General features: G+C 42.6%; 1 protein-coding gene across 1 annotated transcript in view; it reads left to right on the top strand.

Moving 5' to 3' along the window:
• The window catches only part of CAGE1 (cancer antigen 1), a 39,431-nt gene that overhangs the window by 24,062 nt on the left and 829 nt on the right, over positions 1 to 14,540 (top strand). Inside the window, exons 8-11 of the mRNA XM_068994208.1 lie at positions 5,512 to 5,592; positions 5,784 to 5,891; positions 9,382 to 9,486; positions 10,087 to 10,157. Coding sequence (XP_068850309.1) covers positions 5,512 to 5,592; positions 5,784 to 5,891; positions 9,382 to 9,486; positions 10,087 to 10,157 — 365 coding nt within the window. The remainder of the gene's footprint in view (positions 1 to 5,511; positions 5,593 to 5,783; positions 5,892 to 9,381; positions 9,487 to 10,086; positions 10,158 to 14,540) is intronic.

Here is a 14,540-nt window from a genome sequence, read left to right on the forward strand (position 1 = left end):
GCAGCAGCAGCAGCAGCAGAGGGCTTCCTTGATAGCTCACCTGGTAGAGAATCCGCCTGCCATGCAGGAGACCCCTGTTCCATTCCTGGGTCAGGAAGATTCCCTGGAGAAGGGATAGGCTACCTATTCCAGTATTCATGGGCTTTCCTGGGCTCAGACAGTAAATAATCCACCTGCAATGTGGGAGATGGGTTTGATCCCTGGGTTAGGAAAATCCCCTGGAGAAGGACATTGCAACCCTTGAGTATTCTTGTCTAGAGAATCCCATGGACAGAGGAGCCTGGGGGTCTCAGAGTCAGACACTACTGAGCAACTAAGCACAGCACACAGTTATTACAAACTTTATCACTTGGAATAGTGGATACATTGGAAACAGATTTTATTTCTCAAGTGAGACAAGTAAGGAAAAGGGGGACTTCTTCACTCAGTCTTTTCCTGGTTAGTGGTGCAGAGCTGAAGAGAGAGAATTAGGAGAGCCAGCTAAGTGTTGTTGTTCAGTTGCACAGTGGTGTTCCACTGTTTGCAACCCCATGGACTCCAGCACACTAGGCTTCCCTGTTCATCACCAAATCCCGCAGCTTGCTCAAACTCAAGTCCATTGTGTCAGTGATGCCATCCAACTATCTCATCCTCTGTCGTCCCCTTCTCCTCCCACCTTCGATGTTTCCCAGCATCAGGGTCTTTTCTAATGAGTCAGTTCTTTGCATCAAGTGGCCAAAGTATTGGAGCTTCAGCTTCAGCATCAGTTCTTCCAGTGACTATTTAGGATTGATTTCCTTTAGGATTGACTGGTTTGATCTTTTTGCACTCAAGGGGACTCCCAAGAGTCTTCTCCAGCACCATAGTTCAAAAACATCGATTCTTCGGCGCTCAGCCTTCCTTATGGCTTCCCTTGTAGCTCAATCGGTAAAGGATCTGCCTGCAGTGCAGGAGACGCAGGTTCAATCCCTGGGTTGGGAAGATCCCCTGGAGAAGGAAATGACAGCCCACTCCAATATCCTTGCCTGGAAAATCCCATGGACAGAAGAGCCCGGTGGGCTGCAGTCCATGGGGTCTCAAAGAGTTGGGCACGACTGAGCGACTAACACTTCCAGCCTTCTTTATGATCCAATTCTCACATCCATACATGAATACTAGAAAAACCATAGCTTTGACCAGACAAAACTTTGTTGGCAAAATAATGTCTCTGCTTTTTAATATGCTGTCTAGGTTGGTCATAGTTTTTCTTCCCAAGGAGCAAGTGTCTTTCAATTTCACGGCTGCAGTCACCATCTGCAGTGATTTTGGAGTCCAAGAAAATAAAGTCTGTCACTGTTTCCATTGTTTCCCCATCTATTTGTCATGAAGTGATAGGGCCTGATGCCGTGATCTTCATTTTGTGAATGTTGAGTTTTAAGCCAGCTTTTTCACTCTCCTCTTTCACTTTCATCAAGAGGCTCTTTAGTTCCTCTTTGCTTTCTGCCATAAGGGTGCTGTCATCTGCATATCTGAGGTTACTGATATTTCTCCTGGTAATCTTGATTCCAGCTTGTGCTTCATCCAGTCCAGCATTTTGCTTGATGTACTCTGTATATAAGTTAAATAAGCAGGGTTACAGTATACAGCCTTGACGTACTCTTTTCCCGATTTGAAACCAGTCCATTGTTCCATGTCTGGTTCTAACTGTTGCTTTTTGACCTGCATACAGGTTTTGTTGGAGACAGGTAAGGTGCTCTGATGTTCTGATCTCTTTAAGAATTTTCCACAGCTTGTCATGATCCATATAGTCAAAGGCTTTAGCATAGTCAATGGAGCAGAAGTAGATGCTTTTTTGGAATTCTCTTGCTTTTTCTATGATCCAACTGATGTTGGCAATTTGATCTCTGGTTCCTCTGCCTTTTCTAAATGAATCTCTGTCCATAGTTCTTCAGGCACTCTGGCTATCAGATCTAATCCCTTGAATCTATTTCTCACTTCCACTGTATAATCGTAAGGGATTTGATTTAGGTCATACCTGAGAGTTAAAGCGTCTGCCTCCAATGCGGGAGACCCAGGTTCTATCCCTGGGTCGGGAAGATCCCCTGGAGAAGGAAATGGCAATCCACTCCAGTATTCTTGCCTGGAGAATCCCATGGACGGAGAAGCCTAGTAGGTTACAGTCTACGGGGTCGCAAAGAGTCAGACACGACTGAGCGACTTCACCTTACCTTACCTGAGAGTCCCTTGGACTGCAAGGAGATCCAACCAGTCCATTCTAAAGGAGATCAGTTCTGGGTGTTTTTTGGAAGGAATGATGCTAAAGCTGAAACTCCAGTACTTTGGCCACCTCATGTGAAGAGTTGACTCGTTGGAAAAGACTCTGATGCTGGGAGGGATTGGAGGCAGGAGGAGAAGGGGACGACAGAGAATGAGATGGTTGGATGGCATCACCAACTCTATGGAAGTGAGTTTGAGTGAACTCCGAGAGTTGGTGATGGACACGGGGCCTGGCGTGCTGCAATTCATGGGGTCACAAAGAGTTGGACATGACTGAGCGACTGAACTGAACTGAACTGAATGGTCTAGTGGTTTTCCCTACTTTCTTCAATTTAAATCTGAATTTGGCAATAAAGAGTTCATGATCTGAGCCACAGTCAGCTCCTGGTCTTTTTTTTTGCTGACTAAATAGAGTTTCTCCATCTTGGCTGCAAAGAATATAATCCATCTGATTTTGGTATTGACCATCTGGTGATGTCCATGTGTAGAGTCTTCTCTTGTGTTGTTGGAAGGGGGTATTTGCTGTGACCAGTGGGTTCTCTTGGCAAAACTCTGATAGCCTTTGCCCTGCTTCATTTTGTACTCTAAGGCCAAAGTTGCCTATTATTCCAGGTATCTTGACTTCCTACTTTTGCATCCCAGTCCTGTAGTGAAAAGGACATCTTTTTTTGGTGTTAGTTCTAGAAGGTCTTATAGTTCTTCATAGACCTGTTCAGCTTCTTTGGCATTACTGGTTGGGGCATAGACTTAGATTACTGTGATACCGAATGCTTTGCCTTGGAAATGAACAGAGATCATAGTCATTTTTGAGATTGCACCCAAGTACTGCATTCTGGACTCTTTCGTTGACTATGAGGCTTACTCCATTTTTTCTAAGGGAGTCTTGCCCACAGTAGTAGATATAATGGTCCTCTGAGTTAAATTCACCCATTCTGGTCCATTTTAGTTCACTGATTCCTAGAATGTTGATGTTCACTCTTGCCACCTCCTGTTTGACCACTTCCAATTTGCCTTGATTCATGGACCTAACATTCCAGGTTTCTATGCAATACTGTTCATTTCAGCATCAGACTTTGCTTTCACCACCAGACACATCCACAGCTGGGTCTTGTTTCCTCTTTGGCTCAGCTTCTTCATTCCTTCTGGAGCTGTTTCTCTGCTCTTCTCCAGTGGCATATTGGGCACTTGTGGACCTGGGAAGTTCATCTTTCAGGGTCATATCTTTTTGTCTTTTCATACGATTCATGGGTTTCTCAAGGCAAGAATGCTGAAGTGGTTTACCATTCTCCAGTGGACCACGTTTTGTCAGAACTCTCCACCATGACCCGTCTGTCTTGGGTGGCCCTGCATGGCATGGCTCATAGTTTCATTGAGTTAGTCGAGGCTGTGGTCCGTGTGATCAGTTTGGTTAGTTTTCCATGGTTGTGGTTTTCAGTCTGTCTGCCCGCTGATGGATGAGGATAAGAGGCTTGTGGAAGCTTCCTGATGGGAGGGACTGGCTGTGGGGAAATTGGGTCTTGCTCTGGTGGGCGGGGCCATGCTCAGTAAATCTTATAATCCAATGTTCTGCTGATAGGTGGGGCTGTGTTCCTTCACTGTAGTTTACCCTGAGGCCAAACCATGGTAGGGGTAATGGTTGTAATGGTGACCTCCTTCCAAGGGACTTATGCCAGCATGCTGTGACTCTCAGCAGGGAAAATGATAACAGGGCTGGAACAGGAGCCACTTTTAATCGAGAGGAAAACAGAAGTGACCAGTTTACCTGACTGAATAGTAAATCTGGGATTCAATTTCAATTCTGTACTAGCAGGAAATGACTTCTCTGAACTGTGAGGTGGATAGGAAATTTGTTGCAAGTGCTCTGGGGAACTTATCTTCTGGCTAACCTATAGAGAAAAGGACCAAGGAATAAACAGGCATCCAGAAAAGCTACTGGTCTCCACTTCTTAAACCAACCTTCAAAAAGAAGCCTAGTTGAGGGTTCAAAAGGGATGCTGTGCTTAGCTGCTCAGTCATGTCTGACTCTTTGCCACCCCATGGACTGTGGCACGCCAGGCTCCTCTGTCCATGGGAATTCTCCAGGCAAGAATAATGGGGTGGGTTGCCATACCCAAACCAGGGGTCGAACCCAGGTTTCCCACATTGCAAGCAGATTCTTTACCATCTGAGCCACAAGGGAAGCCCAAGAGGAATGTTTCAGAAATACAATTTCAGATATTTATGTTCTCCTGGTGAATCTCTGTGTCAGCACTGTAATATTGGCAGACGAAATAATGTGATGTGCCATTGATTGAGTGAAGGGAGTTGCAGGGAGGAGGAAGTGCTTGGGGTATTAAATGATACAAGACTGACCATTAACTGTCAATAGTTGGAGCTGAGTAATAGTTACATGGGGCTTCATTAAAGTTTTTTCTCTTTTTTCGAAACTGTTCATAATAAAAAAAATTCTGTACAGCATACTTTATCACTGATATGTGGAGGAGTTAGGATATTGAATATTAAAGATCTATCATTATTATATGGAACAAACAAGAGATGATACTAAATTGTATCTAGAAAAAATTGGCTAATTTTTTTTCTTTAAAGCAGAGTTTTAATAGCCTGGCTATAAAAGCAATTGGGTATTAGGATAAGCTCTGCGGAGCTCCCAAGCCCTCCCTCATGTTTGGTGACTTACAGGACTCACAGGACTCAGCACACAGTCATCTTCCCAGTTATGAGGTATTATTACTGCGAGAGGATTCAGAGCAAAACCAGCAAAAGGGGAAAGCACGTGGGGCAAAGTCCAGAGGAAACCAGGTGCCCTTCCCTTCCCTGGCAGTGAGCGGTGCAGCCCATGTGAAGTGTTCCCAGGGAAGCTCTCTGGAGACTGAGTGTCCAGGGTTTCTATCGGAGGCTGGTCGCATAGACAAGCACCCTCTGCCTGCCACGTACCGAAATCCCAGACTCTCCCAGCGGAAGGAGGCGTTCAGAGTAAACCACATCCTCTGTGCAAATAGCTTAGACACAGTGAGCCTTCATATCGGGAAATGATGGAGACCCTCCCACGATCCAGGTTCCTAGAAGCCAGTCAGGGGGCACCTTGGTGAGCAGGCCTTTCTGGGGAGAGCAGTCTCAGACATGTTGTATGAACTCTGCTACACAGGAGCTCAAAATACAAGACACCTTTGAGACAGGGATTGGGCTGTGCATGGTTTGATGATTTTATTAGAAATGTTACTGAATGTAGTCTTATTTCCTCTCTGTCTCTGAAATAGAAAATGCCTTTTTCCTTAGCTGCTGAAACATAAAGACAAAATCTCAGCTTTCAGAGAGTTACTTGCTAATGAAAAATCATGTCAACATCAGGTTCCTGGGGTGAGTTAAACATTCACTGTGTCCTGTTTCTCTAACATACAAAAATGCAATTTTAGATCTTACATTGAAAGCTTTCTGTTATTGAAGCCACTGGAGAGCTCTCTGATGGCTTCACTGATAGCATATTTGCTGTCAAACGTCCCAAGGAAAGTAAACTTATTGGAAGTGAACACAGGCATGTTTCATCGCAGGTTACAGGGTGTGACTTCGAGGAAGCCAAGAACGTCAGAGACGCGCCTGTTGCCCTGGCAGCTGAACTGAACTCGCACCACAACCTAAGCAAGGAGCTTGATTTTTTGGTAAGGAACACCTTTCCTTGCTTTGCTAGCCTTTTTATTCACAACACTGTCTTAATAAAGAGTTGTGGAAATGATCTGCCTTCAAAAACTTTGCTCCTTGAAACCATCACACGCTGGCATAGTAGCAGTATTATTCACCCCCACAAATATAGAACTGAAGTTTGCACTCTCTGGTTTTGAAATTTTAAATACTGTCCCGCCTGATTTCTGTTTAGAATTTTTTTTTGTTTCAAAATGCAGAAATTTTCATGTATGTGCAAGTAAGTTTTCAATAGTGAATGAAGAACATTTATATTGTGGCACGTACGACCACCATTCTTAGAGCAGTAGGTGTTTACAGCAATCGCGATTAAGGGGGTGCCAGAGAAACGGCACACGTCCTTTGGATGGCACCCAAAGCGATCACAGGGGAGTGGTGATTGTGGGAGGGATGGAGCTAATGGCGGTAATCATTTTGCAATGTATCAGCATATCAGATCAACACGCTGTACACCTGAAACTTACACAACGGTTGCATCAGCTATATATCGATAAAGCTGGAAAAAAGAAGATAAAAGCAGATAAAAGAGGAAAAATCTGTGGGAAGAAAATTAAAACATCCTGGTGTCTAGAAAGTGACAATCCATTTGGATCCCACTGCTGCTGCTGCTAAGTCTTTTCAGTCGTGTCCGACTCTGTGTGATCCCATAGATGGCAGCCCACCAGGCTCCCCCGTCCCTGGGATTCTCCAGGCAAGAACACTGGAGTGGGTTGCCATGGGATCCCACTATATAATGAAAAAGAGGTTAATTAACTTAATTGTTTTGGGAACGTTCTTTTCTTTCTGGCTGCGCGGGGTCTTCACTGCTGCGCGGGGTCTTCACTGCTGCGTAGGCTTTCCTCCGGTTCTGGCGAGCGGGGGCTCCTCTCCAGCGGCGGTGCATCTCCTGCTGCAGAGCAGACTCCAGGCGCACCGGCTCTAGGCGCGCAGGGCTTCGGTAGTTGCAACTCACGGGCTTAGTTGCTCCGCGGCTCGTGGGATCTTCCCGGACCAGGGATCGAACCCGTGTCTCCTGCACTGGCAGGTGGATTCTTAGCACTGAGCCGGTAGGGAAGCCCCCATAATTTCTTCTTTCATGGTTAGAGAAGTCTGTCGTATTTCTAAATTGTTACAGGTCAGCATTCTGTACTAAATTCATTGCATAAGAGAGAGGGAAAAGCCCGATGCTGTGAGGGCTTACAGTTTCCTTCCTTTCTGCTTCGTTGGTTTTCTTCATTATATAGGTAATTATTGACTCCCTTGAAAGGGTAAGCAAAGCTAGTCAGTATGGAGATACTGATGGAAAGTTACATCAAACAGAAGCCCTGCCTCCAAGGAATCTAGAAAAGAAGGTGCGATATGTAGATAGCTGTTTGCAAGGACTAAAGGGGACCTTTTTAAAAAGAGGAGGAGCCCGTGACATCCAGGTGGGAGAAACCCAGAGGAGAGCTCACGGGCCGGCAGGGAGCGGATGAAACGGTGGCAGGCCCTGTTGGCTGCTTCTGAGCTTCAGGCACAAAAGAGGTTTGGAGTGGACCCGGTCTCCCCTGGGGTGGGAAGCTGAAGTGAGAAAACGCTCACAAATGGCAGTGTCTCAGACACACTATGTTGCCTCTAACGTGTACTGCAGACTTTCTTGTACAAACGGTATTTCAGAGGAACCGAATAACTGATGAGGGAGAATTCTTCGTTGGAGAATGTAAGCTGTTAAAAGCAGAAGAGGGACTTCCCTGATGGTGCAGTGGTTAAGACCTTGCCTTCCAATGAGGGTGGTGCCAGTTGGATCCCTGGTTGGGAGCTAAGATCCACATACCTCGTGGGCAAAAAAAAAAATCAAAACAGAAAACAGAAGCAGTATTGTAACAAATTCAATTGAGACTTTAAAAATGGTCCACATCAAAAAAAAAAAAATCTTAAAAAAAAGCAGAAGACACACCTATAGAAAATTGCATCTTGCATCCCTGAATAAAATAAGGAGTGGCTGCTAAAACCTGTAAGTTCAAGACTTACAAGAAACTTTTAATGACCCACACCAGAGCCCTCTTGTCCAGCTTAACCGCATTGGTGAGGTGTGCCCTTGACTGCATGAGGCATGGAACGGGCACTGTCCGTGGTGTCTCACCTGAACCCATCTGAAAGCAAGCTTCGAGAGTACACAACTCCTGAGAGGATAAAGAAGCACGTTAAGCTGACCGTGATAAAAATTCCAAGCGTGAGAAATACTAATCCACAAAGAACTGGCACACGGAAAGGGAGGGAGAGGAAAGGAAGAGCTGCTCTAGACACAGAGGTTCAAGGTGGTGGTGTTCAGTCGCTAAGTCGTGTCCCACTCTTTGCGGCCCCATGGACGGCAGCACACCAGGCTTCCCCGTCCTCCACTGTCTCCCGGAGTCTGCTCAGATTCATGTCCGTTGAGTCAGTGATGCAAACAATCTCAGCCTCTGCCGCCCTCTTCTCTCTACTTCTAGCCATGTCCTTTAAAAAGCGTTTTAAATTCTCTTCACCTTGGATTTATCTGTTAAACTGAGTTAATATCTGTACTCCCTGCCTTAAATAACATGTGCAGGCAGAGGAATGGGACCCCAATTTGATATTGTCCCCATTAATATATCTATGTAAAGGGAAAGAGCAAGAAAGCTGCCATGTCTGCAGAAAATTCGTTCTGCCATTGTTTCCTGTAGGGCAGACATGTAAACATATGTAAATAAATATGTTTAAATAAACATTAGAAAATCAATGGCCACTCTTAACATTGTTATTTAAAGGGAACATTTCTGTCCTTTTCCTTCTATAATTGCTTTGAAAATTAAGGTAACTGCGGGGGAACTTGTGAATACTCTTTCTTGGTAATTTATCCTAGATATCATTTTTAGAAATACAAATTTTAAATTGTTAATGCAAGAATACAATGTCTAAATTGTTAATGTTAATTTTTTGCAAATAAAAATTGGACCCCCCAAAATTTTAAAACCCCAAAAACAAAGAAAAAAAAATTGGACCATAAGTCAGAATGTGACGCACATTGAGCTGGACCTTTTAAAAACTCTCATTTATACACATGAGAATATTGATGAAACCTGAAAACGTATCATCAAGCAGCGCATCAGTGCTTCAGAGAGAATCAAATATCCATTGGTTACATATGGAAAGAAGATAGTCTATCCATTGGTTATGAATGGAAAGAAAAGACTTGGAACTAATAACTACTTGTATTAACTAGCAAGTGTCTAATTATTTGCAAAGCTATTTCATTGTATTAAAATGTAGAAAAGCTGAAACAGCATTTAAATTTCTGTTCATGTGTTCTAACTGCAGTCTAACTAACAGCCTCTCTCAATTCACCTATGGTACAAATCAGCATAAGGGAATATTGAAATAAAGTATAGCTCACTGTTCTCATTGTTCTTAACATCAATACATGGTTTTCACGGCAGTTTCCAAGTTATCATTTTTGCCAATGTTGCTCCATAGATTGCAAAGTTGGGAAATCTTCTAGAGACAAAAGAAGACCACTACAACAGACTCACTGAAGAAAATGACAAGTATCAAAGAAATTTAGGCAACTTAATAAATAAGGTACAGATTTTCTTACGCACATATATTTTTTAAACTATGTCAAATACTAAAACGTTAGAATTTGGATGCAGAAAAGGGATCTGAGGGATGACGAAACACATTTGTCTCAATTCCATTCACTTCATCATGACTTTGTGTTATTATCCTTTTAGTTAAAAGCTAGCAAAGAACTGTGTGTGTGCATATAGCCTTCTGTTGTCAGCAATTTCTTAGTCTTAGCCTCACCACTTCACTTGGAGGATCTTTCTAAATCTTGCCAACATAGTGTTCTGGTTTACCTTTTAAAACTGCATTGTGGACTCTGACCCTGGGTTGGCACATATACTACTTGTATGGATCACAATTGTTTCACTACAGTTGTCCATTTTTTGATACTTTTCCTGCATGGTGAACAGGCACATTTCAGTTCTATTTGTATCCATATTCCTGATTTCAAAATACAAGGAAGATGTTTTGCCAGTGGTAAAATCTTCATTCACAGGAGTCATATAATTGAACTTCAAATTGTGCAGATTCTTAAAAAGCAAAAAAAATGAACAAAACTAAGTAAATATCCTAGAATCGATCACAGAATAATTGTCTTAGCTAATGTTTCCCAAGGTTACATCTTATGAGGAAATCATCAAATGTGCTGACCAAAGGCTTGTGATATCCCACTCCCGGATTGCACAGTGAGTCCAAAAACTGCATTTTTAACTTTGTAAACATTTGCTGGTATGTCACTTTCTGACTTGCCGAGTTCATCTTTTAGACTCCTACAAAGAGGGAAATGTGCCATTTTGTAAGTCAAAAAGACCATTCTTCAATAATGTATGTATTCTGTTTAATGTCTGGATTACTTGAATACCCAGAGTTTCCTCTTCCTTCTCAGAACTCCCTTTGACGTGGGGGTGGGTGGGTGGGGAGCGAGGTTAAGGAATTAGTGAGAAACATCCAAGAATTTTAGATTATCACCGCAGTGTTCAAGTAAAATAACCTTGCTATCCTTAGAATTTATCCACATAAGGTTTTGAATGCACCCCAAATGAAATGTATCACGTACCAAATAGACTTTCTCATTTATTGAGATTCAGCGTGAAATATTCCAAAATTAGTGTTTTTAACTCTGCAAAGTTTTTCCACTTATTTATTCTCCTTATTTCTTACATGCTCTTTCCTCCACCTTTCTCCCAATTTCATTTGTACAGCGCTTGCTGTCATTAGAGCTTAAGTAAAAGGTCTGATCTTACACCCCCTAAAATAGTGCTAACTCACTACAAGATAACTGAAAGAAAGTGTAGATAAAACACACACATAGAACAAAAGCAAAATTGATACAGAGAACCTGTTGGTGGTTACCCGAGGGGAAGGAGTGGTGAGCCGGTGAGACGGGTGAAGGGGGTGAGCTGTGTGGTGATGGATGGTGACTGGACTTCCGGTGGTAATGCTCTGTAGTAATGCATACAGAGGTCAAATTATAATGCCATACACCTGAGCTTTATATAATGTCAGTTCAGTTCAGTTCAGTCACTCAGTCATGTCCGACTCTTTGCGACCCCATGAATTGCAGCATGTCAGGCCTCCCTGTCCATCACCATCTCCTGGAGTTCACTCAGACTCACGTCCATCGAGTCCATGATGCCATCCAGCCATCTCATCCTCGGTCGTCCCCTTCTCCTCCTGCCCCCAATCCCTCCCAGCATCAGAGTCTTTTCCAATGAGTCAACTCTTCCCATGAGGTGGCCAAAGTATTGGACTTTCAGTTTCAGCTTCAGCATCAGTCCCTCCAAAGAAATTCGAGGGCTGATCTCTGTCAGAATGGACTGGTTGGATCTCCTTGCAGTCCAAGAGACTCTCAAGAGCCTTCTCCAACACCACAGTTCAAAAGCATCAATTCTTCAGCGCTCAGCTTTCTTCACAGTCCAACTCTCACATCCATACATGATCACTGGAAAAACCATAGCCTTGACTGCACGGACCTTAGTCGGCAAAGTAATGTCTCCGCTTTTGAATATGCTGTCTAGGTTGGTCGTAACTTTTCTTCCAAGGAGTAAGCGTCTTTTGATTTCATGGCTGCAGTCACCATCTGCAGTGATTTTGGAGCCCAAAAACTAAAGTCTGACACTGTTTCCACTGTTTCTCCATCTATTTCCCATGAAGTGATGAGACCGGATGCCATGATCTTCGTTTTCTGAATGTTGAGCTTTAAGCCAACTTTTTCACTCTCCTCTTTTACTTTCATCAAGAGGCTTTTTAGCTCCTCTTCACTTTCTGCCATAAGGGTGGTGTCATCTGCATATCTGAGATTATTGATATTTCTCCCAGCAATCTTGGTTCCAGCTTGTGTTTCTTCCAGTCCAGCGTTTCTCATGATGTACTCTGCATAAAAGTTAAATAAGCAGGGTGACAATATACAGCCTTGATGTCCTCCTTTTCCTATTTGGAACCAGTCTGTTGTTCCATGTCCAGTTCTAACTGTTGCTTCCTGACCTGCATACAGGTTTCTCAAGAGGCAGGTCAGGTGGTCTGGTATTCCCATCTCTTTCAGAATTTTCCACAGTTTATTGTGATCCACACAGTCAAAGGCTTTGGCATAGTCAATAAAGCAGAAATAGATGTTTTTCTGAAACTCTCTTGCTCTTTTGATGATCCAGCGGATGTTGGCAATTTGATCTCTGGTTCCCCTGCCTTTTCTAAAACCAGCTTGAACATCAGGGAGTTCATGGTTCACGTATTGCTGAAGCCTGGCTTGGAGAATTTTGAGCATTACTTTACTAGCGTGTGAGATGAGTGCAATTGTGTGGTAGTTTGAGCATTCTTTGGCATACCAATTTTACCTCACTAAGAAATAAAGAATGGAGAAGGAAATGGCCACCCACTTCGGTATTCTTGCCTGGGAAATCCCATGGACAGAGGAACCTGGCGGGCTACAATCCATGGGGTCACCAAAGAGTTGGAGACCACTTAGTGACTAAACAAACAAAACCAGTGAAGAAGTTACTGAGAAGTTACTGTAATTCAAATACACAGATCCCTTTGAACAGAACAAAAGCTTTCACATCATTTAAACACAGAGAAAAAAAATAGAATTTATGGTTTAAGACTGTATACTTGTTTACATTGAATTTCAAATCAAAAGACTTAAAAAAATTTTTTTTTCCATAAGGGCTGCAACACAAACAAACATATAAATATTTCTGTTTTTAAATAAAACAATTATCTTTGATGTGTAAAAAAAATAAAGAAGACAATATAAATACAAAATAATATATTCAATAATATAAAGATAAAATAAAGACAAATATATAAGGAGGTGTACTTATTTCAGAAATCTTCAGATTCAATATTGTTAAGACTTATTTCTCCCCAAGCTGATCTAGATTTTATTTTTATCTTCTAAATACGTTTTATTGAAATATAGTTGGTTTACAATGTTCTGTTAATTTCTGCTGGGCAACAAAGTGATTCAGTTATATACACATTCTTTGCAAAGGATGCTGAAATCGTTGGCCATCCATTTGCAAACAAACAAAACAACAAAAACACTTTGATTTATACCTTGTATCACATACAAAAGTAACTCAAAATGGATACTGCTAAGTCACTTCAGTTGTGTCCGAGTCTGTGCAACCCCATAGACAGCAGCCCACCAGGCTCCCCTGTCCCTGGGATTCTCCAGGCAAGAACACTGGAGTGGGCTGCCATTTCCTTCTCCAATGCATGAAAGTGAAAAGTGAAAGTGAAATCGCTCAGTCGTGTCCGACTCTTAGTGACCCCATGGACTGCAGCCCACCAGGCTCCTCTGTCCATGGGATTTTCCAGGCAAGGGTACTGGAGTGGGGTGCCATTGCCTTCTCCTAAATGAAAGAGCCAAAGTATAAAAAATTCTCAAAATATAGGAAAAAATTTCTGATGTTGGGTTGATGTTGGGTTAGGCAGTGATTTAAATATGATACTAAAAACATGATTCATAAAAGAAATTTTGATAATCGTACTTCATCAAAATTAAAAACTTTGGCTCTTCCATGGACATTAAGAGAATGAAAAGACTAACGGGAAAGAATATGTACAAGTCATATATCTGGTAAAGAACTTGTAACCAGAAAATAGACTCTCAAAACCCAAGAATAAGAAAGCAACCCCATTAAAATGGGCAAAGATTTGAACAGACACTTCACCAAGAAGATAGATATACAGATGAAAAGTAAGCACATGAAATGACAGTCAACATCATTAATAGGCAAATTAAACCCCAGTGCAGACCACTACACACCTATTAGCTTGCCTGAAAAACTGACCATGCCAGGTATCGGCAAGGACATGGAGCAACTGCAGTGCTCATAGCCTGCTGGTGGAAATGTAAAATGGAACAACCTCTTAAAAAACAATCTGGTGCCTTCTTTAAAAGTTAAATATACCCAATGTATGATTCAGCCAACCCACTCCTGTGTATTGATCCAAGAAGAAAGAACGCATGTGTTAACACAAAAGAGAATTTCAAGATAGCTTTATTTGTAATAGCCCCAACCTAGAAACAACCTAAATGTCCCTCAAATGGTGAGATGACTGACAAATTGTGACCTGGCCACACAGTGGAATTCTATACAGCAATAAAAAAATGAATGACCTCTGGGTAGGTGCAACAGTGTGTGTGAATTGCAAAATAATTAGGCTGAGTGTAAGATTTCATTACACCAAATTCTAGATGGTACAAAGCTATAGTGAGAGAAAGCAGATAAGTGGTTGTCCAGGATGTGGGGGCAAAGAGGGCTGGGAAGGAGGGATCACTCTCCTTCTTCACCCCTGGAAACTTTAAAGGGAAAAATTAATTAAGTAATTTGAGTTGCTAGGAAAGAATTCCATGTTCCCATATAGCTGTCTTCCCAGGTGGCTCAGTGGTAAAGAATCTGCCGGCCAAACAGGAGAGGCAGGAGACACAGTTTCGACCTCTGGGTTGGGAAAATGTGGAGGAGACAATGGTAACCTCCTCCAGTATTCTTGCCTGTAAAATCCCATGGACAGAGGAGCCTGACGGGCTACAGTCCATGGGGTCCCGAAAAGCTGGACACAACTGA

This window comes from Capricornis sumatraensis, chromosome 22 (genome assembly GCF_032405125.1).
Source record: "Capricornis sumatraensis isolate serow.1 chromosome 22, serow.2, whole genome shotgun sequence".
NCBI lineage: Eukaryota > Metazoa > Chordata > Mammalia > Artiodactyla > Bovidae > Capricornis > Capricornis sumatraensis.